The sequence below is a fragment of the Cyrtonyx montezumae genome, unplaced genomic scaffold, assembly GCF_038088225.1.
Source record: "Cyrtonyx montezumae isolate F1298 unplaced genomic scaffold, pur_monq_1.0 scaffold_10, whole genome shotgun sequence".
NCBI classification, from domain to species: domain Eukaryota; kingdom Metazoa; phylum Chordata; class Aves; order Galliformes; family Odontophoridae; genus Cyrtonyx; species Cyrtonyx montezumae.
Genome location: NW_027071826.1, coordinates 20,093,051 through 20,115,687, shown reverse-complemented (window position 1 = coordinate 20,115,687; position 22,637 = coordinate 20,093,051). Strand labels below are relative to the sequence as shown.

At 41.7% G+C, this 22,637-nt stretch overlaps 1 protein-coding gene across 1 annotated transcript; it reads right to left on the bottom strand.

The window, feature by feature from the left end:
- Window positions 1-17,080: 17,080 nt before the first annotated feature.
- Window positions 17,081-22,429, bottom strand: ZDHHC22 (zinc finger DHHC-type palmitoyltransferase 22). The gene is made up of 2 exons (XM_065755688.1): window positions 21,783-22,429; window positions 17,081-17,683 (listed from the first exon to the last, which is right to left on the bottom strand). The coding sequence occupies exons 1-2, from the start codon at window positions 22,342-22,344 to the stop codon at window positions 17,418-17,420; spliced, it is 828 nt and encodes a 275-aa protein (XP_065611760.1). The 5' UTR covers window positions 22,345-22,429; the 3' UTR covers window positions 17,081-17,417.
- Window positions 22,430-22,637: the final 208 nt, after the last annotated feature.

Here is a 22,637-nt window from a genome sequence, read left to right as displayed (position 1 = left end):
TTTGTGGTTTAGGCCCCTTCATTTTCTATGCCTCTGGGAATCAAGATTAGAGAAGGCTGTGGAGAATGCTCTTATAGACTTCCTAAAATACATTCAGTAGAAAAGGTGTCCTCTTGTAAGATGTTTCCCCCATTTTAGACTGAAAAGAAATGCAGTAAATGTCTCATGTGGAGGAGAAATGGGAATCGCGTTTTCCCTAGCCAGAGGTCTAGAGAGAAATTTTGTGTCAGGACTCTACAGAAAATAGAGTCTATTTCTCCTAGAAATTTCCTCCAGGAAACCTATTCTACTGTTTGACCTTACAGTAAATATTTTTATTCTATTGCTTGATCTCCATCCTATCTCTACTGCTCTGTTGGAGTAAAGGGAATGGAAAAACTGGCCTTGCAGGGCACTTTGACTTATAGTGTCTCTAGCTGCAAAAACTCTCACAGTCCTCACAGCACCACATACGTTTCTTCCTGAAAACGCCAAGAGTGAGCTGAAGTGTGTGTGCTTATAGCTGATCGGTCTTTCAAATGGTTAACTTGTATAAATGTGTATTTGATAAATCTGGGAATAACATCCAGCTGCTGGTTAGAAATCTACTGGCCATCAGTCCAGATGTGAACAGTTTTTGCTGAACTAGAAACATCACTCTAGAACTCGAGATAGGTAAAGCCAGGACCCAATAGGAACTGCATCCCTAGACAAATTTTGCAGTTACAAGAAAGGATTTTGAAGGCCCTTAATGACAGATACATTGTCAGATATCTTTCTGTTCAGTTTCTTTTAGCTTTCCTTTCTTGGCTGCAATTTAAAACAGGCTAGCTCTGGTGCACTTCTGAGAAATTAGTTGACTGTGTTAGGACTAGAGTTGATTCTGGGCGGGGTCTGGAAGTGGTCCAGTGGAGATGGGCAGAAACATTAGCCTCTTTAATTGGAAGCATGTAAGCAGTGAACTTGGAGGTTATTTTACTTTGAAAGTGTCAAGACAAGATAGTATAAAGACACGTGTCCTGTTCTAAAAATTTACTCAATGAGGTGGTCTGCTGAGACCATCTGCTGAGTTGCTGCTGAGAATTAGCAAGCATGGTATCTTGATGGCTCAGACAAACCACTGTTTTTCTATTGAGGTTAAATAAATGTTGGTATTTTTGATTACTTTTGCTACATATTTTTGAAGTTCTACTGCTCTAGTTGGAATGTAAACGTTTTCTGTACCTTTCAAGTTCATTGTCAGCTTTGAATACAATAACCTAAGAGCCCTGTAATAAAACATGACCTTTTTGTTAAATCTTTACAGAAACAGACTGTGAAATATGAACCAAATAAACTATGTAGTTGAAAAGTACATGATTTGGTCTAATGCTGTTGAACTGCCAAGTCCTTGATTCCAAATCATGCTTTATTTATTTCCACAAGAGCATGTTCCCCATGTGGGAAAGTGCAAGTCCAGAAGTGATACTATGATTTCTTACTGAAGAGTGTCATGTGAGCTTTAACAGTACATATGAATTAAAGGGTTTCTGGGAGGAGCCTGACTCAGAGTGGCCTGTACAGAACTCTAAAAATGTATTGCAATGTGTGGACCATTGCTATAGATCTGTCATGAAAACTTGGAAGAATTTTTCAGCTTCTTAACTGTTACCTCCGTGTGATGACTGTACATCATGCTCACCGTCTGTGCAGGGCAAACTCCTACACTAGCTTAATCTGCCAGCCAGATACGCAGAAGGTCTGAGTTGTGAAGGGTATGGGTAGTTTGTTACCGAAAGGTTTACTTGGGTGACAAATTTTACTCCCTCTCTTGGAGGAGAGTGCTCATCAACTAAATCTGTATCCCAGATTTTCAATAAAACATGTTTTTCAAAATGTGGTCGTTTTTTTCCTCGAAGATCAAACTTACAGCGAGAACTAGGCAGTCATTCCCAAAACACCCAGCAGCGTCATGGCTCGAGATGCTGTCAGAAAGGTGCAGGGGATTCTGTTTCAAGCCTTTACTTTGAACTAGGCAGAACAATAACTGGAACGTTATTGCTTTACATCCAAAGAGGAGTGCCATCAATGGAAGCCATCATTCCCAGAGAGTGCAAACATGCTGTTTGCAGCCCTTGTTCTCCTAATGGGTATGGATACAACTCAAGCAGGGAATGTTTTCACCAAAATCGTGTTTCCATCTCTTCTGGCTTGATTTTTATTTACGCTGTGAAGTCTGTCTACAGGATATTAGGCCTGCTCATCTTTATTTCTTTGAGGACAAAAGGTGAATTACTTCTTTATAGTTCACTGTGTCTATCTTCCTTATCTTTCCAATAACAAAGTCTGAAAGGAGCAGAGTCCCCAACAGACTTGAACTGAGGAATCTCAAAATGCAAAATTTCAGGCATGTGCTAGGCTGTAGTTTGCTGTACTGCTTTTTTTTTCTCCATTCTTGGGACAGAAATAGGGGCTCCTGCCTACACAGTTTTACACTCTTCCTATATCTGTGTGTTAATTCCTTTCAGGCAGCTGTATAGTGTAGCCATGCAGTTCCCAACCGTATCATGTTCCAAAGTGTCCAAATGGCATGAGACTTCTTTTCTGTCTGTGAGACAAATTTATCTGCTGGGGTGTAAATTCCTCTAGTTTGACTAAGGAGACAGAAGGAAACAGCGTTTTGGCCTCCTCTATTGTGAAGTGCAGTTTCCAAGACTTCCTCAGATTTTTGTTTGAACTAAAGCATGTTTTTAAAAGAAGCATCCAGCCCTCATATGAAAGCTCCTAGCAATGAAGAATCCACCCAAGTTGTTCGCAAGGTAATTACTTACTGTTAAAAATATGCCTTTTATATTGAATGTCAACTTTCAGTATCCAGCTGTCAGAACTTTACCTTTTGTCTGCTAAGCTGAAATATGCATGCTGTGATATTACTCTTTTCACTATAGTTATTTATAAACTGAACAAGTCATTCCTCAGCTTGCACTGTTAAAGTAGCTGATTAAGCTCTCATTTTTTTTCCATCCTTTGTTCATCTCTGGTGCTCTTCTTCATATCCCTTAAAATAATTTAAATGCACTTTTAAGTGGAGCACTAAAAGCAAAACAGGATTGCAGAGAGTTCTGCCTTATCAACTTTTCCTACTGCTACTCTCATTTTTGTAGCGCCTATGGTGTCAGGTCTGAAGTCTAAATCTTTGGACCATCTAAGGTTAGTGCTCTCCTGTTCTTTAGGTATATATCCATAGTCCTTTTGAATTCAATTTGCATCCAGAAAGCAGATCAAACTGATTTTGATAAGTGACCAGTCTCATACATTACTAACTTCCCTCCTCCTAAACTTTTTAATTGTTAGTTACAAATAATTTTATATTGTATTCCAATTTAAAATAATTTTAAGTAATGTTACAGTCAGGAACAAATTCTAGGCTGTTTTTGTTTTAGTGGAAGAAGACAGTGTTCGACAGATTTCTATATACAATTAAGGAACTATAGTTGTAATGCATTTCACACCATCTCTTTAATTTAATACAATTCTGAAATCAGAGTGTCATATAGCACATTTTAAATACCCATCAGAAGTATGGATATACAGTATACATATATATATACTTGGACAAATATATCCTTTTTTTTTTCCCTCCCATCAATTTTCAATTCCATTTAATCAAAATAAGGTCTCAGTTTCATCTACAAGGTTCCTTCTTTTCAGCTTCTTTAATTTCTTTTTTTGTTGTGGTTTTTTTTGTTGGTTTTTGTTTTTTGTTTTTTTGCTTTGTACTTGCTTAATTAAAAATTACAGATTATTCTATTGTTTTCTCCCTGTTCTGCTGCCTATGTTCGTTCAGATCTGTCTTCCTACCTTCCAAAAAGCTGAAAGTATATTAGGTTTTCTGCCCCCTCAGTCCGCTGAAATCTTGGCTTAGCAGTCTGAAAGTCATCGAAATAATTTTGATGGTCCATAGAGCTTTTGGGTTAGTTTCTGTTAAATTTTCAATCATGACTTATTCAGACTTGCTGACTTAAAAATATTGAACAATTGTTGTTTAAAATGTCTCAGTTTACTTTTTGAAGTGGAAGTCAAGCTGTTGTCATGATATGGGAGGAATACATCTGGCCTTTTTCTAGTCACTCAACAGAGATTTTTCTGAAATGCTTTTGCCTTTCTGCACTGCAGTAATATGATTTCCATCTTGAAATGGAGCAGTGCCAGCTTAAAAATTCCTTCTGCATCTCATACATTTTAAGAAATGAAAGCAAGGCTTTTTAGGGTTGAAAGGGGAGTTTCATCAACTTCTTCATTGTTTTCTTGTTATTGTGATTAAATTAATTGAGTTAGTTTAATGGAACTGGAATGCCACTTACCATGCCCACTTAGGCAATTTCACTTTTTTTCCATAACAGTAGTAGGGTTTTTTTTAGGCCACTTAAATTTACCAGGACTAAGAAATCCAATAACAGACAGAAAACCAATGCTTATTGTTTTTTAATAGATAGTACTGCTTGAAAAATTTATGTGCTTTCAATGGAAAACTCACATGTTTTTATTGGAAATGAAAATGTATTTTGTCTGGAAGCTTAGTGTTTTGCAGCATTAGTCATAACATTCATTTTTCAGCAACTCTTAAGCCATGTGGAAATGCTCTGGACAGTGTGGGTGGGCAAAAATATTATTTCCCTTTACCTTCATCACTTGCTGAGTTGTTTTGGGTTTCCTGTACAGGAAATGGGACCCCAGCTTTGAAGAGTGGTGCTATCACCTCATGCTGAAGAAGCAGAATCTCCTGTAGCAGATGAGTAAGTGAAGATGTGAACTGTACCTGGTGAAGAAATTCTTAGCTCAGCAAATACAAATACCACTTTTTCCACAGTACCCCTAATATGTCTAATTTAAAAAAATGAAAATAAAATAGAGGGTTTTACTTAGTACGAAGCAGTGCCATACCAGATAGACCTTGTGCTACACTTCACAGAGGCAGAGTTTAATGCAGTGAGAATTTTGTGAGTTTTGTGCTTAGTGTGTAGTGTGAAATATGGGTAGATACTGGGAAAATTGTTTTTCCCAGAATTAATTTTAATAATGCCTATTGTGTTGTGTACAATTCCTTCCCACCCAGAAGTTAACAGCAATGTCATGAGCAGTTTTTCAAAAAGCGAGTCTTGCGTGCTACAAAATGCAATGTCCAATCAGCTTTGATGTGGTCAGAGTATTCTCAAGGCTGGTGATGTGTTGTCTGGGCAGCAGCATTTCAGCTGAAAGAGGGGCTGTTTTTGTCGTGACACAGCAAAACAACCCACAAGAATTATGGTATTTCTTGTCACTGAGAAGATGGTTGTGACTGTCATAAGGTTGCAGGTACCAAGGCAGCAGTCTGACTGTTACCAGTAAGCTATCAGCATTACCTGCTGCACATGTGAGTAACAACACATGAAATACTAGGAAGTTGTAGAATCCCAGTTTTATCCAAGGTGCTCACTAGCATCCCAGTTCTTACAAGTATTTGTCCCTCTGAAACATGCATTTTTCTAAAAGTTGTCTCCCATGCAGATGCTGGTGCTATGCAGCGTGTCCAAACATGCTCAGAGTTCAGGAGAGGATAGCTTTCATCACACTGAACTTGGCTTTCCCATCTCACTGTTCAGTATTCTACGACCGACCATGCTTGCAGCAATTCTTGCACAATAGTGCTTTCTGAGTTCACTCTGAAGTGGGTGGCTGACATTAGTTGCATGAGAAAGCACCAAGATTAATTCCCAAACATTTGTTTCCACACTAATTGCACAAGTAAGGCAAGCCTGAATTTGAAGATAATCGTCTGAATACTAAAAAGCCTCCAAATGGATAATATGGGAGCTGCAGCCAGTCCAAACTGGAAGAAAAACAGAGCAGTGACTGTGCTTGAAGGTCTATTGCTGCGGCATTTGTGATCTGCAATGGCAGGACATCGGTAGAGACTGCTGTAGTTAGAGAAGTGATGCTGTTCAGCATGAGGGGTTGGAGTGTGGATGCACCAGTGGCCCTGACAAGTTTCTAGCAGTTCAAAATGAATCTGAGCACTCAGGAGATCCCCCTTATGGCCGCAGCCATGTGGTCTAGTCTACTTCAATGAAAAACTGAGATGTGAACATAGGATTTGTCTGCGTGTGAAAAATGCTACCATGCTCATTTTCTTCTGCTGCCAAACTTAAAGCAGTGATGTTAGGCAAAGCAGAATGATGCACTGCCTCTACCTGATCCTGGAGCCAGCAAAGTTACAGGAAGCATCACTGCAATCTCTAAGGCTTTCTTCTTTCAAATTCCCTTGCTTCTCCGGCACAATAACACCGTTCAAAAAGAGTGGCAGTTAGTTCAGGCACTCAGCAGTCCTGCAAAGAATCACTGTTGCCTCTTAAAAAATAATGTCAGTAACAGCAATAGGCCACTGCCTGCATCTTATATTAGTATGGAGAAGACAGGAAAAAGTTTGTTGTTCCCCAAAGTCTAACTTAACTTTGGAAGCATTTCCATAAATCCATTATTGCTCCCTGTTCTGATGTGAGATCAGTTCTTAGTACATCATTTTTCAGCAAATGGGCTAAAGCGTTTAAAATATATATGTGACTCAAAACAAGTCTCTGTTTGCCTCGAATTGTTTCTGCTTGGAATGAAACCAAATATAGCAGCACTCAGTTCTTGAACTCTTCCAAGTATTTCCATGGCACTTAAGATGCAGGTAAGAACTGCTTTAACCCAAGCATTCATAACAACATGAAATTGATATCAGCAATTATGTGCTTCCGTACTGTCCAACAGGTTGAACGTTAGCGCTGACATGTCTGACATATACTTTTGGTCTCTTGACATTTTTGAGATTTCCCTGGTCTCTTTATCCCAGAGAAGATCTTGGTGTAGAGGTGCTATTTATTATGTACAATGCCAGCTCTCAGTCTTGTTTTAGTGATTGGGATAACAGTGCTCTCATGCACTGTAATTTTCCATTCCTTTTTCCGAAGTCTAAAAAATCGTATCAGGTAGAAGATAGGAGAGCTTTGAGTGAGGAACTGGTCGCCATATGGCTGACACCTTAAATCTCAGCAATTTGAGGGGATGGAAGCGGAAAAAAAAGGAAGTAAATTCCACAAAATTTATACCATAAGTAGGTGGCAGCTGCTAGTAAAGAACAAAAGCAGGAAGGAAAAGAACATTGATAAGCAGCGTTATGAGGATGCATGAAAACGGGTCTTAAGGTAATCATCCCCACACAGTGTCTTAATCTTTTTACCAGATTTCTTATTAAAAAAATCTTGTCTCTGTACTTTTAACCATAAAGGTTACTTTTTCCCACTTGATCTGAATTTATAAGCTGAGAAATATTTTGATGGTGGAAATGAACTCGCTGCCATCACTGGTTGCTTGTTGTTCTCCCCTCCTCTTTTCTCTGGTCAAAGAGGATGCTGTGGGCTTAGGTTCATGGCTTAATCCTGCAAATCAAGTTAGCTCAAAAGCATCTGGCACTGCCATCACTACTGCTGCGTGACATAGTTTAAACAATAATATATGATTGGCATTGAGACAGTCTGATGCTTTGTTCCTTGTATCACCTTGGGCGAGGCACTTGGATCTTCTTCTTTATAACATGAATGAAACCAGTGCTCTTTGCTTATTATAAAATCTTTAAACTCCTCTTATAAGAATTGCAGTATTGGTATTTTCTACAGGTCAAGGCTATGGGCTGCCGTGGGTCTGGTAATGGATTTTCTAAAGGCTGAACATCTATGTAGTTATACTAACTTAGAATTTGTTTAATTTCAGTGAACCTATATGGCCTCTGTGTTAATTCCCCCTAATGCAATTCCATCAGTGGGTATAGAAACCTACTCCTTATGCTTTAGATAACTGAATTGAAGCAATATGGATACTAAAATATTTTTCTGTGCATAACAAGGGAAAAAAATATCTGCAGGTTGACAGGGCTAGGGGTGCGAAGAGAGTGATAGCTGATTGTGTTGCATACAAGCCTTCCCCAGCTTTTGTGGTGTAAGCAGACATCTATCTTGCCCACATGCATATATTGACTTATGCCTACGCATTTCTTTTTCCTCCCCAGTGTGTAAACTTGTTCGATAAACTGTAGTAATGCAACATGTGAAATAGAGGTCGAAAACCTGGAGGCTTATCAGATGTTACATTTTCTTATCTAAAGAAGTTACAATATTTTAAATCAGAAAAATGTGTTGATCTCAGTCCTGGAAGACATTGAGTTCTGCAGCCTAACCTAGAGAACTTAGAAACAAATGACTGAAATGAAAGATGTGAGTAGTTCAGCTGTAGTTATGGGACTATGACTATGTTTGAAACTGTTTGTTTAATCTTTTTTCCTATACTGTGTTGTTCTGCAGCTGGTAGGACTCGGAGTGTTTTCATTATTGTCTTTTCATCCACTGACCTTCTGTCCTGATTGTTTACACCTGTTGATATTGTTTGCACAGTTTTGTTGGAGAGATGTTGAGATTTGTCAAGGTAAAAAAGATCAGGGCTTAGGATTTATTTTTCATAAGGATTTGACTTTTGAGACAGCTTAAATATTTATAATTCAGATTATGCTGTAGTGTTTAGTAATGCATTAATGAAGGGAAGTTTTGTGTGCCTTGAAGGAATTTTAGAGACACAGTCTTGCTATTTGTACAACTGCATTGCACAAGTTATGGAGCATTTCTCCCAAAAATTCACATTTATTAAAAAACTTGACATTTGGGTAGATAACTGCAAAACAGTTGTGGTTTTGTTTCTTTTTCTTTTTCTTCTTCTTTTTCTTTTTCTTTCTTTTTCTTTTTCTTTTTCTTTTTCTTTTTCTTTTTCTTTTTCTTTTTCTTTTTCTTTTTCTTTTTCTTTTTCTTTTTCTTTTTCTTTTTCTTTTTCTTTTTCTTTTTCTTTTTCTTTTTCTTTTTCTTTTTCTTTTTCTTTTTCTTTTTCTTTTTCTTTTTCTTTTTCTTTTTCTTTTTCTTTTTCTTTTTCTTTTTCTTTTTCTTTTTCTTTTTCTTTTTCTTCTTTTTCTTTTTTTCTTTTCCTTTTCCTTTTCCCTTTCCTTTTCCTTTTCCTTTTCCTTTTCCTTTTCCTTTTCCTTTTCCTTTTCCTTTTCCTTTTCCTTTTCCTTTTCCTTTTCCTTTTCCTTTTCCTTTTCCTTTTCCTTTTCCTTTTCCTTTTCCTTTTCCTTTTCCTTTTCCTTTTCCTTTTCCTTTTCTTTTTCCTTTCCCTTTTCCTTTCCCTTTTCCTTTTCCTATTCCTTTTCCTTTTCCTTTTCCTTTTCCTTCTTTTTTTTTTTCTTTTTCTTCTTTTTTTTTTCATCTCTGGTGTAGTACTAGAGACTTCTGACTACCAGAGTAATATGTCTAGTGCCTTGGGGACTTCCTTTGAGGGGGTGAAAATCTATAGAACCTCTTAACACTGTGATTTCAGTATAAACCTTTCTGGGGGAAAAATATAAATTATGTATTGGCTACATTTCCACTGAGGTTTAATTGAGTAAATTTTATCAGATGAGCATAAAAGGTCGTTCTTGTGGCTTCACAAATAATAGTAGCTGAAATAATCAAATTTCTACCTTCTCCTCTTCGATATTTCCCAAATGCTGTGATGATCTACAAGTTCTTCTACAGATATCTGTTCCAAATGGGCTTCTATGTTTTATCAAAAATATTTTCCTGTATTAGTGGAGAGGAAAATTGAAGAAAGAAAAGAAGGAACATCCTAAAATGATGTAAAAAAATCTATTATGATATCATGCCATACATATATTTATGTAACTGCTCTGTTTAAGGATCATGATATTTTCAAAGGTTCTTAATTGGCAAAGATTCTTATCTGAAAGCTGCATTATAGGAAATTAGCATACCTAACACTTCAATTTTTTTTTAAGAGAAATAGAAATATTGGGAGGTTTGCTTCATTTCACATAGATAGAGAGTTGTTCTGGAGGGGCTTGAAAGTGTGAGAGGTTAAAAAAAAGCAATTTGGGTTCTTAGTTCTGCTGAAATGCTGAGGAAGATCACCATTACTTGTCACAGATTACATCACAGATAACTATGATAGGGATATAAAATTGTAAAGTTCTCTGCTGTCTGTCAGTAGTGCTGTAATATTTACAAGTAAAAGCCACATGTGCTGTAATCCCATGCTTATGAGAAGACAACAAAAAGCCTGCCTCTTTCAACACATACCACTTATATATAATTATTCTGTTTGCACGACTATTTGCATTTCCTGTTATTTCTAATGAATAAAACATGGTATTTTTAACTCCACTGAGATGGCAAGTAATGCAACCCAGAGTAGAAAAGGGTCATAATAATATAAACAAGTCTGAGGTGCCTATAATCAGTATCTAATCTCTCTTGACTTAAGCTTGAACTACAGAGCTACAGTTTAGTAAACTACACGTTAGTGGAAAGCGGAAGTTCACTTTTCTTCACTGTTTTCCAGCAACAAGTTGTTCCTTATTCAGTATGCTTTATAAAACCCCATTCAGTTTTGTAGCCCCCTAGATGTGAAGACTCCAGCTCCTCCAACATAAGCTTATTCTAATGGTTAACAGTGGAAAAACTGTCTTTTGGAATTACTTCCTGAAATTTTAATGCCACTTCCTCTTATTAAGTTGAACTCTGTTTCTAGATATTGCTTGTTCATCCCACAGGAATTATGTCTCCAACTCATCAGTATATATGGATGGCTGCCACACCACCTTCACATTCGCTTTGTCCATTTGCCAAAGCCAGGCAAATACAAACATTTTTTCCTCACGCAAATCCATTTCTCAGTTTCTTAATCATTTATGGCTTTCTGTGAACTCCATATGGTTTGAATAATAAGGGCAAAGCTGAATGCAATTTTCCATGTCTTTATTGCATTAGAGCACGATGGAAAAGGTTTATTGTATTATTTTTGTTTGTTTGTTTCAAGTTCATTTACATCCTGAAATGCTGTCATCTTGTTCTGCAAGCTCATACTGAGTTTGTCCATCACATTATAATTTGTACTCTGTACTGACTTACTCCTTCACCTATTTCACATTTTCCTACTCTTTCTGTCAGCATAATACATACCCTAATGAGTACCCTCCCCTCCCGAAATTTATGCTTTCCCAGAGGATGCTAATAGCTGACTGGATGATGCTGAACCAGTTTTCACCAAATTAGTTCTACAGGGGCAGTCAGTACACAGAGCCAAAGACAGATTGTCAAGGGGAGAGGTGTGTTTCCCTCCAGCCTGATTACTAAAGTTCTTGTACCCCAAACCCAGATCTGGCAGAAAACTTCTGTGGTACGTGAAAGATTTTTACCTAAGATAAGGGTTTTTTGGTGTGCAGCCCAAGCAGTAGAATTTCTGAGCTGAGGGTGACAGTGCCTGCCAGCTGTGACGGTTGCATGGACACATTTCTGAAACCCCTACAGACTGCATGACTTCGCTGAAGCAATGGGGTGATACGAGGTGGTTCGGTTGGATTTATACACTCAGAATATGCTACAATTCTTGGAGACTATATATATATATATGTATAATGTATATGTATATAATTATTGTTTGATTTGAAATTCCAGCTCTCTTCTTGGTTTTAGAAACTCATGAGCTTTTTTGTTTGTTTGTTTGTTTTTATTCAGAAGTTAATGGAGATCTGTTTCCAGAAGCTCTAAAAGAGATTTTAGATCTCCTTAAGTCTGATAGCTTAGCAGAGCTTCATTACCAGCTTTTGCCTCCTGCAGTCAGTCGCTTTATTTCCATATCCACTGAGAACATCTAAAAGGAATCTCGAATATTGAACTCTATATGAAAAGTATTAAGAAGCTGGCACTTGAAAGTTGTTGTTAGGAGGAACAGTTTTTCCAAGGCTTGAATGAACTTCCATTGCTCAAAACATTGATCACAGCATTGACTACTTGGTACTCATTATCTATTGAAACACTTTCTCCTTTAGGTGTTACTATTTTGAGTTTTCTCTCAATGCATTTCTCTTAGCATCTGGACTCAGGACCTGTCAAGTCATATGTAGATCCACAAGGATTGACTATGTTGTACTCATCAACAGTTTCCTCCCAGCAGTCGTAAGTCATTAGGAGTCCTGGCTGATGACGCTAGACCCTTCCTCTGTTTTTCTGTCAGTGATCCTAAGGCTAACCTGTGGTCTCCAGCAGTCGTGGAGGATAACATCCTTCCCTGACAACAGCCTCTGTGACAAGGCTGCATCAAGCAGTTGCTTGTTAACTCTCAGGACATTCTCATTTGGGTCCACTGTGTTAACTCCTGTGCTGTTGAAGGTTTAAGATTTTTAAGGGTACAATGTTGGAAAAAAACTATTTATTGCATTTTCAGCAGTCTTATGGCACATAGGTACAAGTTTTCACTTCTTCTTAGCTAATATAAGCAGCTGAGAGACTGACCTGACATCTAATGGGGAACTTCCCATCAGACATGATGAAAACCTGAATATGGGAATGATTGGAGGCAAAAATAGACAAAAAACTACTGAATAACATACCAGAGGCTAGGCATCCCCCTAAGCCTGTGGATATGCGGCAATCATAGGAGATTCTAGTTGCTATCTAGTCAAGATCAAGATAGATTAACAGAAGTGCTGAAAAAATCAGTAACAGACAAGTGAAACTTCCCATCCCACTGATCAGAAGTTGAGTATTCTCTTGTACATGTGGAGCTGGCTACTGCCATTCACCCCTTTCCACATTCAGAGCAAATTTTTGCAATGTACTCCATGAGTTTTCAACTGATACCAGTTCTGGAACTAGTGTTAAGGTGTCTGCCAGCATGTTAAATGAAGCACTGTGCAAGGTACTTGACATGAGCTCTTGAGAACTTGGATTTTTTTTCTTTGTAAATACGTGAGGAGACTGAAAAATGCTGACTTGGGACTGACCTGCCTGGGTGCCATCATCTCTTGCCAGTTAGATCCTGAGGGACACCCAATGCTCAGATCTCTTTGGTGTGGTGAAGATGAGGATGCTGGCATGATGCTTCCACAGGAGATCAGAAGCACTAACTAGTCCATATTTGCTGATATTTAGTGTAAGCTCCAGGAGCTCTTTATTCCCCTGACTTTCTGGAAAAGAAATGTGAAAGCAGAGAACCCTCATTTGGACACGTTGTTATTAGAGAACCTCTTACAGTTTGTTAATGTATGTTGCTTGACATAATGTTTCTGTCAGTGTAAATATCTAAAAGGACACAGTGTCTCCTTAGATGCTTTAAATTTTCTTCTCCATTTACTTATTCATTGAACAAGTAGGTCATTGCTTTATTCCAGCCATGATCACTCTGGCTAGTCTCTAAGTAACCTGGAGAGAACTGTTATACAGATTCTGCTCTTATGACTTTTGACTTCTACTTATTGAGTACCTGCTTGTAGCATCATTTGTTGTTCAGATGAGAAAAGCCCTCTCAGCTCTGCTGAAGGGTTTTGAGGGGTTTTGTGCAGATTTTGTGCAATTATTAAAAATGAGTTTTCTCAGGCTGGGCTTTCTCCATGTCTTTTCAGTCAACAATCAATAAATATAACTTGAATTGTGCTGTCATACCTCCTACCACCTGCTGGAAGTTGGTGCTTCATCCCTACCAACATAAAACCACTTCTGCTCTAACTGGTGATACTTTCTCTGATTGCTCTCCACTGACTGTTATAAAGATAGCTGCCCTCGTCCCTGACCTTGACTTTTCTTTTCCTCACTACAGGACTGCCTGTCTTCCTCCAGCTATCTTCTTACAGCTAACGAGTCCACTCACTCATTTATTCTGTCTCCTTGCAAGTATTTTTAGACTGTGATCATCTCCCTTGAGTTGGCTATTTCTTAAAGAAGATAAATGCTATTTCACATCATCTTTTCTCTATCTTCCCTGTGCTTTATTACTTCAGACTCTTCGTGTTTCAACTCTGTATCCTTTGAATTTATCCAGTGAAGACCTTTTGCATGCAGACTTGAATGATTACCCAATAGTGTAGTATAAAAATGAACATCACCTACTTCTTATTTGTATTAGAATTTTACTATATATAAGAACAGATCTCTACTGTTTTATTTCACATTTGCATTCCTCAATTTGTTTTCCATTATCATTGCAAAGGCTTCTGAGGCCTTAGAGATAGCATTGTTTGTTTGTTTGTTTGTTTCAGGAAGCCACACTGAAAATAGACAAGCCACTCAGCAAAAGCCTGTGGTTTCTGTGGCAAGGAGTTAGGCAACAGGGACCTTTTCCCTCAGCCATTATCATTACCAGAGAAGAAATTATGGTCATCTGATTTTCCAAAGCCCAGAGAAGCCCTAAATGTTTTATATTTAAAATCGTTAGAAATACTTAGACATTGTCACAAGAAATCATGTTCTGAAATGTTTTTGCTATTGCAGCTGCTACTTAATAAAATGCAAATGGTAAGCAACAGCTCTCTAAGCATGGAAAATTTGAAGCTTTTATTATTTACCCTCACAAAACTTAGGAGCCATCAAACAGATTTAGCTGAGAATTTGTGACATTGCTGTTGAGCTAAGCCTTCATTTACTAATTCATAGCTAAGAGCAAAGGTTCTACTTGGAGCTGTTGAGCCCTGTTACATTTTCTGCACAAAGATTTCTACAAATGAATGCACAGGTATGACCAGGAAGGGAAGTCAGGACAGCTGGGTAATTAAAGAGCTGCTTTCAGCTGTTCCTGCAGAACTACTGCTCTGCCCCAAATAGGGCAGTCCACGCAACTGGGAATGAAAAGAGAAATAAGCCAATATGTGGGGTCACTGTAATGTTACATTTTTATAGCTCTTTTCATCCCAGAGGATCATAACTGTAAAGACTGCATACATCTGAGAGTCCCACCACTTCTGCTGACCTCCAGCTGTTCGCTTCAGGGGAAGCATTTAGCTGCACAAAATGACAACACGATGATTTGCAGTCAGAATGCAGGTCTCTGAATAGTCATGGGAAAGAATAATTGGGTGAATGACAATTGTGGGGGGCCATGCTGTGGTTAGTCAAATTGAGATCCCTCTGGGCTGCAAAAGGGAGTGAGACCTTGCAGTGAGGGCAGACAGATCTGACTCTGGCAAAGGGTGGGCATGGCTCAGCACCAGTACACAGAGACAGCAGGCTCCAGGGGCAATTAACACCACTGCTTGCACAGGACTGTCCTCACAGGCAGCCCACCCAGGCTGCAAGCTGTCTGTGCCCTTCCCACCATACCACCCCCAAAAAGCTCATGGCTTGGCAGCTGGCCCTGAGTGCCACAAGCTGCAGCATCCAAATGCCAGCAGCAGAGGGCAAGAACATAATTTCTGCTGATGTAAAACCTTGGGAGCCCTTTGCCTGTAGAAATATCTGAAAAAGAAGTTGTTGCATCGACTAATCGGTGGAACAAGAATAATGTTGGAGCCCATCCAAGATGAGGAGCGTGGCTCTGAGTGCTGGCTCAGCTGCTGGCGACAAGGTGACTGTCTGCTCACCTTGGTGCTACCTCACCAGCAGGGAATAATTTACTTGGAGATGCTGTTCGTGGACAGTGATAATACCTAATTTTCCTGTAGCTTTCCATTGAGGTTTGTAGTGTAATTTATAAATAGTGATTAGATTGTGTCTCCAAGTTGCCTGTTAGATGCATTTTTAGATTGGTCATTACATTAAAGTAGAAAGGGTGAGAGGGCTTGTCCAAAATATTTTGATGAATCACTGACAAACGAATAAACACAACCTGGCTTTTCCCTTCAGAGTGTCTGTATGAATGAGGTAATAAATGTAGCTTCTGCCATATACAAAGACAGCTAATGACCTGTTAAAAAGCACAATACAGCCACCATAAAAAGTCAAAACACTTTTTATTGTTCACTGTTACTGAAAGTGCAGATTATATAGCAACAGTGGTGCATCCATGCGAACACACACAGCGTGGAAGGGTTTGTATACTACAAGTTTTAATTATCCAGTTAGGGTTTTTTCACTATATTTTCATGTTTGCTCCACTCATCACAACAGACTTTGTTATTGAACCAAACATGTATACAAGTGTGAATCAGTGGAGGACGGTTACCTATAGGACTGCGTGCCTCTGCTGTGGCTCATGAGGAATGCAAGGATGCGAGCACATGCGCTCCTCTACCTGGGATGCATAGAGAGCATTTTTGAGGAAGGAAAACATATTTTTCACATCTTATCAGCATACTCCCCAGCTTATTAAAGGGAAGCAATGGATTTCTACCCAGCCCACATAAGCTGATGCAGTTTGCCGAAACAGCAGCTTCATGTTGCAGGTGCTGAGGAGCCCAGCACTACAATCCTGGTCAACGTTGCTCCTTCTTTCTTAAGGCACCTATTAGCATAGGATCTCAGCACTGATCTCAAGGGCTGTTGCTGCAGCTGGAAAACAACTGACACATTAGGCTGATTAATCCCTGTAGTAATTCCATTAACCTCCTTAATGGAGTTATAACATGGATGAATTTACCCCTCTGCAGTAATGTGAGAGGGAATTGCCCTGGAGAGCCCATAAACACGGTGTGGCAGGGATGTCTGAGGTAAACATTTTGGTTTTAGTGCAAAATGAAGTGTTCCGATCCACTGGAACTGCTCCTGTTCCTGGGATTCAGAGCCCTCTTCGCAGCACCAACAGTGTTGGTGCCTTCTGCAGAGTGTGGTGTGGGGGATGTGGGCACATCCTTGGACATGCTCTTTCTTCTCTCTCTCCCCCAGCCTGATAGTACAGGTCCTCAGACACAGCTTTCCATTCACCTCTGCATTGCCTCTCCTTATGCTCTGACTGATGCTGATTTATCTGCTTGCTGCAGCTTTGCCTGTGCTGCATTCCTGGGCAAAGGGCTGCTAAAGCAAGTGGCAAAGCTGCAGTGTTGGCATGTCATCACAGAGGGACCGGGTTGAGACAGAAATGGAGAAATACTGGATTTCTCTCTGTTTCCTTCCTAGCTTTTCTAGCCTTTTGAGAGCAGATTTATGTGCTGCCACAGCCATGTTCACAACCTGTTCCTACAGAGGCTTGATTGCACTGCAGTTCTGCCAGGGAAGGCTTCTCAGTGTCGTGAATTTGCCTCCAGCACAAAAGGGCCAAAGGCTCCTTGGAGGCTCCAAGTGAGCAGGTGTCGGTTTTGCAGCCTACCACAACAACCCAGGCTCTCAGGGAGCTCCTGCTGTAACTTGTCTGGGGACATACAAGTGGCCAAGGGCAGGGAGCTGAGATCAGACTAATCCTGCTGCTAGTTCAAAGCCTGTTGCCATGTATGCAGGTGCTGTGATGTGTCTACTGAGCTGCAGTATCTCTTCCTCTACATGGTTTGTGATCTCTGCATTAATTGGCTAAATTGATTCTCTTAGATAGCTGGTCCAATCCTCCTGCAGGGGCTGCAGTCTCAAGGGATGGAGTGGCCCAGCTCCTCATGGTCTGGGAGCGGGGGAGTGCTGCCAGCAAGGGATGCACACGCAGGCATTTTATTTCACTTTCTGCCTGCGGCAGTCACTTCCCACGTTCAGCATGGGGATGAGAAGCCCCAGCAGCCATCTCTTGCCAAAGACCTCTCGCAGATTCTCCCGCCAGGGCCGGGCTCTCACCACCATTCCCTTCCGCACCTGGTAACGTGTCTGCCCGCGCAGGATCAGCAGCAGCTGGTGGCAGCAGAACCCCGCACAGGCCAGCCCGATTCCGAGCCAGAGGTAGAGCATGAGGATGACAAACATCTCAGAGCTGAGCAGAGCCCCTGCACAATGACAGTCAGGAAAGGGGAACAACAAAAGAAAGAGTTTAGGCACCTCTCATGTGTCAGCATCACATATAGCCTCGAGAGCCTGGCTGGCCATGTTGAGCAGCCATACAAGAGGTGAGTGCAGAGAAAGGCAGGGTGGTGACTAAAGACATAAAATTGTTTTTCTTGTAGTGCCCCAGGCAGTGCAACCAGCTGGGGAGGTGCTAAAATGGTGGCAGTCTCTGCAGAGTTCTCCCTTTGCTGTTCATGTGAGGATCTGGATTTCACGGGCAGTCTCAGTCAGAAGTAAAAAGCATTTGTAAGATTTCAGCTCTATTTTGAAGAACATGAAATGATTTCAGCACCTGCCTGCTAAGCACAGGGACTCAGGAGTTCCCAGGCTCCTTTTGGGAGGAGACAGAGTTCTACAGCGTTTGGGTGCTTCCAGAGCCTCACTATGTGCATTAACACCAGGCAGACAGATCTGGGGCTCGTCACTATACATTACATATGCCCAGAAGAGCTGTGGGTGCCCCATCCCTGGAGGCGCTGAAGGCCAGGCTGGATGGGGCCCTGGGCAGCCTGAGCTGGTGGGGGGCAGCTCTGCAAACAGCACGGGCTGGGGCTGGGTGGGCTGTAAGGACCCCTCCAACCCAAGCCATTCTCTGATTCTATGATATGTATAATCACTATACATGTGTATATATATTATATGTATATATATATTATATGTTTAAAAATATAAAGAAAAATCAGTAGTGACCTTCCTACCATTGGAAAAATACAACTTTCACATGAATGCAGGAAACTGAAACAGAAAACTTTCCAAAATGCAGACCTAATTCCTCTTTTAATGCTGCTGCCAGAATACTCCAAACATTTAGTACATCTGAAACTTGGAAGTTCAACGGTCTTTATTGTATATATTTATGCCAGATGTGTTTTAATACAAATATTCTGTGGACCCTTTCCTCCACAACAATTTTATAGAGTTCCTTCCAGAAAACATTACTGTGATAACAGTTCTCATGGAGTGACCTTTCAGTGTACAGTCAGAGCCAAACCCATTAACGTAATATTCTGTGTGTGTGCAGATGAATGTGTACACAACTTATTCTGTGTGTATCAATACATTACCCTGCTTCCCTGACACAGAAGGCCGGGTTATTTGATGCCACCCAGCCTGTGTTCCCTGAGCCCGGCCTGCCTGGAGGGCACTGTGTGACCGGGAGCTTGGCACAGGCCCACACCATGCACTCAGGCCTGGGCTCTGCCTGCAGGCCTTCCCAAGGGCTACTGGTGAGGGTGCTGCCTGCAGCCCTAAACTGTTGGATCATTCCAATTGGAAAAGGCACCAGAGTTGTTCAGCTTTCTCTTTAAATGTGGCATCATCTTTCCCTTCTCATTAGATCCCAGTGGGCTTCATAAGTTCATAAGTTCATAAGGTTGGAAAGGACCTATAAGATCATCTAGTCCAACCATCCTCCTATCACTATCTCTACCATATCTCTATCTTCATATGCCAGGGGAGAGCAGCGTTCAGGATAGTGACAAACCTTCAGACCAGTTCTGTCAGAATAACATAAGGGACCAAATGAGAAGTGCAGAGACAAATACAGGTTTCTCTGCCCTTCTTCTGCTGGACCTAAGTGTGACAGGCATGTGTTCCCTTCTGCAGCTGATATGGGATGGAGAAGGGAAAAGCAACTTTCTTCCAAGCCCTTTGGAAGACAACTGTAAGCTTTATTTCTAAGAGCTGCTGAAATTCAGCATCAAATAAGTAATTATACATGTTTCCCTTTGCATTTATTCAGCATCTCTCAGCCACATTTTCCAGATGTGTGCATTTTTTTAACCTTATTTTCAGGCTGCTTACAAAAAGCATATTCTATCCTTCCTTTCTTGGATCTGTCCTGACCTATATTTACAGAAGCACTCTTCATTTGTCCCTCATCACCACAGTCCACTTCAGTTTCAGATTCACTTTTGTTCTGACTGACCTGACGTGGTCTCAAGCTTATTACCATACATTATCTATGCCAGAAAAACTGAATCACAGCCTGAAATTATAGACTCTGGGTCAGACTCCAAACTACATGCCTGAGCGCAGTCTGGGAAAAACAAGCCAACCAAAAATTTTCCCAGCGTGGAAGCAGGAAACACCAAGTTGACTCAGGATCAGCATATTCAGCTTCTGTCCTCTCCCTCCTCCCCAGTGCCAAGGGCATGCTAGAGAAGAAGGGAGAAGTGTTTTTTCCCTGTTATAACAATGCTCTGTTCAGAACTCATCTAAGTTATAGCTGCATAAGAACACGAGGTGGGCAGTCCTTCTGTTTGCTATTCCAGGTCGTGTTTCTCTTTCCAGCACTAGAGGTAAACAGACTGATGGAAGCCCAGAAGGCCCTTCCTCCTGAACAACCAAGGCACCTGCATGGTACTGTGTGCTGTCATCCCAGCTGAGGCAGAAATTCCATGGGATCAAGTTTCTATGATAGTCTTGGCTCCTGAGGGTGCCCAAGCTCTCAGCCCTGCTGCCATCCCCGTCACATCCCACTCACACACTGCTGTGCACCCACTTTGGCACTGTGAGTGCTGACACCAGAGCTGGGGCATTCCAGTGGCTCTTCAAGCATGTGCCAGGACCCAGCTTGGTGTAGATGAGCCCACAGAATCAGGGAGAGAACTAATTCCTGGATAATCTTCTCCCACAGCCCTGCTTTCCCTTCCAGACTGATGTGCTGTGCAGAGCTTAGGCAAAAGGGAAAACCATGCCAAGAGTTTTAATACTAGTGAAGCTCATGCAACACTATTTACAAAGATTCTTCTACACGGAAAAATGACTCCATAAAAATGTCATGGCAGGATTTCATGTTTATAGTCTCTCAGTGATTACCATGACAAATCTGCTCATTTGCTAAGTGGAGATATTTGTTTGTTTTCAGATGGCAACCCTGCAAACCGAGCCTGGAATCTGAAAGCAATCTGGGGCCTTTCTGGCTCTTGTATCACCAGCAATGGAGATCCCCCAGTCAGAAAACACTCAACAATTCTGGTGGCAGTGCACAAGCCAAAACAGACTCCAGGCCCTTCTTACTGAGCTCAGCTGAACCTGCAAGGCTAAAATATGTAGAATACCTATTTTAGTCTGATGAAAACTGATCTAAATGTACTCTGCATGAGATGCATGTGGGGAAAATGGCATCTTTCTGCTGTCATTTTCAGAGCAGACTCTGCTGTCTGCAGAGTAACTCCTCCCAGATCAGGTTTCATCTAACCCTTAGGTTTGGACAGAGAAAGTGGGTAGGTTGGGGAGTTTGAGAGCATGATGAAAGGTGAAGAGACAGGGCTTGGCAGAGCAGGGGAAAAGGCATGGGAACAGAATGAATGGGATCAAAGTGAAAATCTTGGGGACATATACTGGAGGATAGGAAGAGAAGGGAAATCAGGGAAAGCAGTGGGACGAATAAGGTATGATGAAAGGAAGAAAGGGAGGTTTACTTTGGCTGCAGAGCTCTTCAGAAAGCAGGCAAGGACAATTTGTCCTGGCTCTCTGTGGACTTGCTTCCCAGACTAGAGTCTAGAGAGAGGTGCTTGATAACATTATATTAAGGAACTCTCTACTTGATTTCTGACACCTGAAGCAAAATTCTCCTGTGCTAGAAACAGTAAGTTTACTCTACCAGGAGGCAGAAGGTGGAGTAGGTGAATGACTTGGATGAAGAGAATGGTCATATCTCCTCTGGGAGTCTCCCCAAATCTGCATGTAAGACTCCCCTTGCCTGTAGTACAATGAATGAAACCTCCCTCCTCTGTTTAAATGCCTCACGTACGACTGCAGCCTTAGTCCGTCTCTCACAATCTGGTCACAGGGTATTTTCCAGAGTATAACACATTAAGAATAGGGATGTGGCTGTAACCTGGAGAAGGTCGCAGCCTCTACTACAGATGAAGTCTTTTCCTTTAAAGGAGGCTTTACCAAACACAGACAATTCTCCCCATGCCCGTGCTCCCCCTCCACCCATCCTCACGCACGGCCAAACAGCAAAGAGCACGGCCACTGTCGCAGAGCCCTGGAGGAGAAATGAGCTCCTCATGGCCAAGGAAGGATCCTTACCTGAGAAGAACTGGCTGATAGAGTGAGGCAGAAGGGTGAGGAAGGCCAGCGGGTTTGCAAAGGACATGGAGAGTGAAGCAGAAATGTAAGCCATGCCTGCCACCAGGGAGTCGAGGCAAGCCAGGGAGGTGTAGAGGCAGAACATGATGAAGTTCCGCATGTTCCTGCTCCCGATGCAGTTCCCTGTGAAGAAACAGTGGTGGTCATGCCTTTGGGTGACTCTGGCACACAGTCTACAGTAGTGAGTGCTGGGCAAGGCTGAGCCAGGGGACCTGCTTCCATCCAGCCAGTCCGCCACCATTTCAGCTCCTTCGCCCAAGTTTAAGCCCTTGCCCAGTTCCTCAGGGGAGTTCTGGATCACGAGGATGTAGTTGCCCAGGGCATTAGCTGAGAGGAAGAGGAAGAGGGCCCCATGCAGCAGAGCAGGAGAGAAAAGTGGGGTGGTGGAGGGGTCTCTGAACATGCTGGGGATGAAGAGAAAGATCTGGAGGACGAAGGTCACTAGGGAGATGCACAAGAAGTAAGCTGGAGCAACAACATTGAGCAACCTGAGAACTAGCATTGCGGATTACGTTCCTGCAGGGGAGAGCAAGGAGAGGACGAACATCACCGCTCCGGCTGCACACTTCATCCTTCCATTTCCTGCCGGGTCCCCAGCCCCGCTCTGCTCCGGGTGTGCCCCGATGGGGGGAAGCTCTCTTTCGCCGCTGCCCCGCGGCCCCGGCGGGGCTGGGCAAAGGGGATCCCCCGGGCAGCACCCGCTCCCCGGCGCCCGGCGGAGGCAGCCCGGCCCCGGCGTCTGCCTCCGGGGAATTCGCAGCAGCGGTGCCCCGGAGGGGCTGCGGAGGCTGAAGG

What these genes read in the sequence shown, in the direction of transcription:
- ZDHHC22 (XM_065755688.1), bottom strand. Translation starts at nt 22,344, where the DNA reads ATGCTAGTTCTCAGGTTGCTCAATGTTGTTGCTCCAGCTTACTTCTTG. An exon ending in TATCAGCCAGTTCTTCTCAG is followed by an intron (nt 17,684 to 21,782) that starts GTAAGGATCCTT and finishes GTCATTGTGCAG; the next exon opens with GGGCTCTGCTCAGCTCTGAG.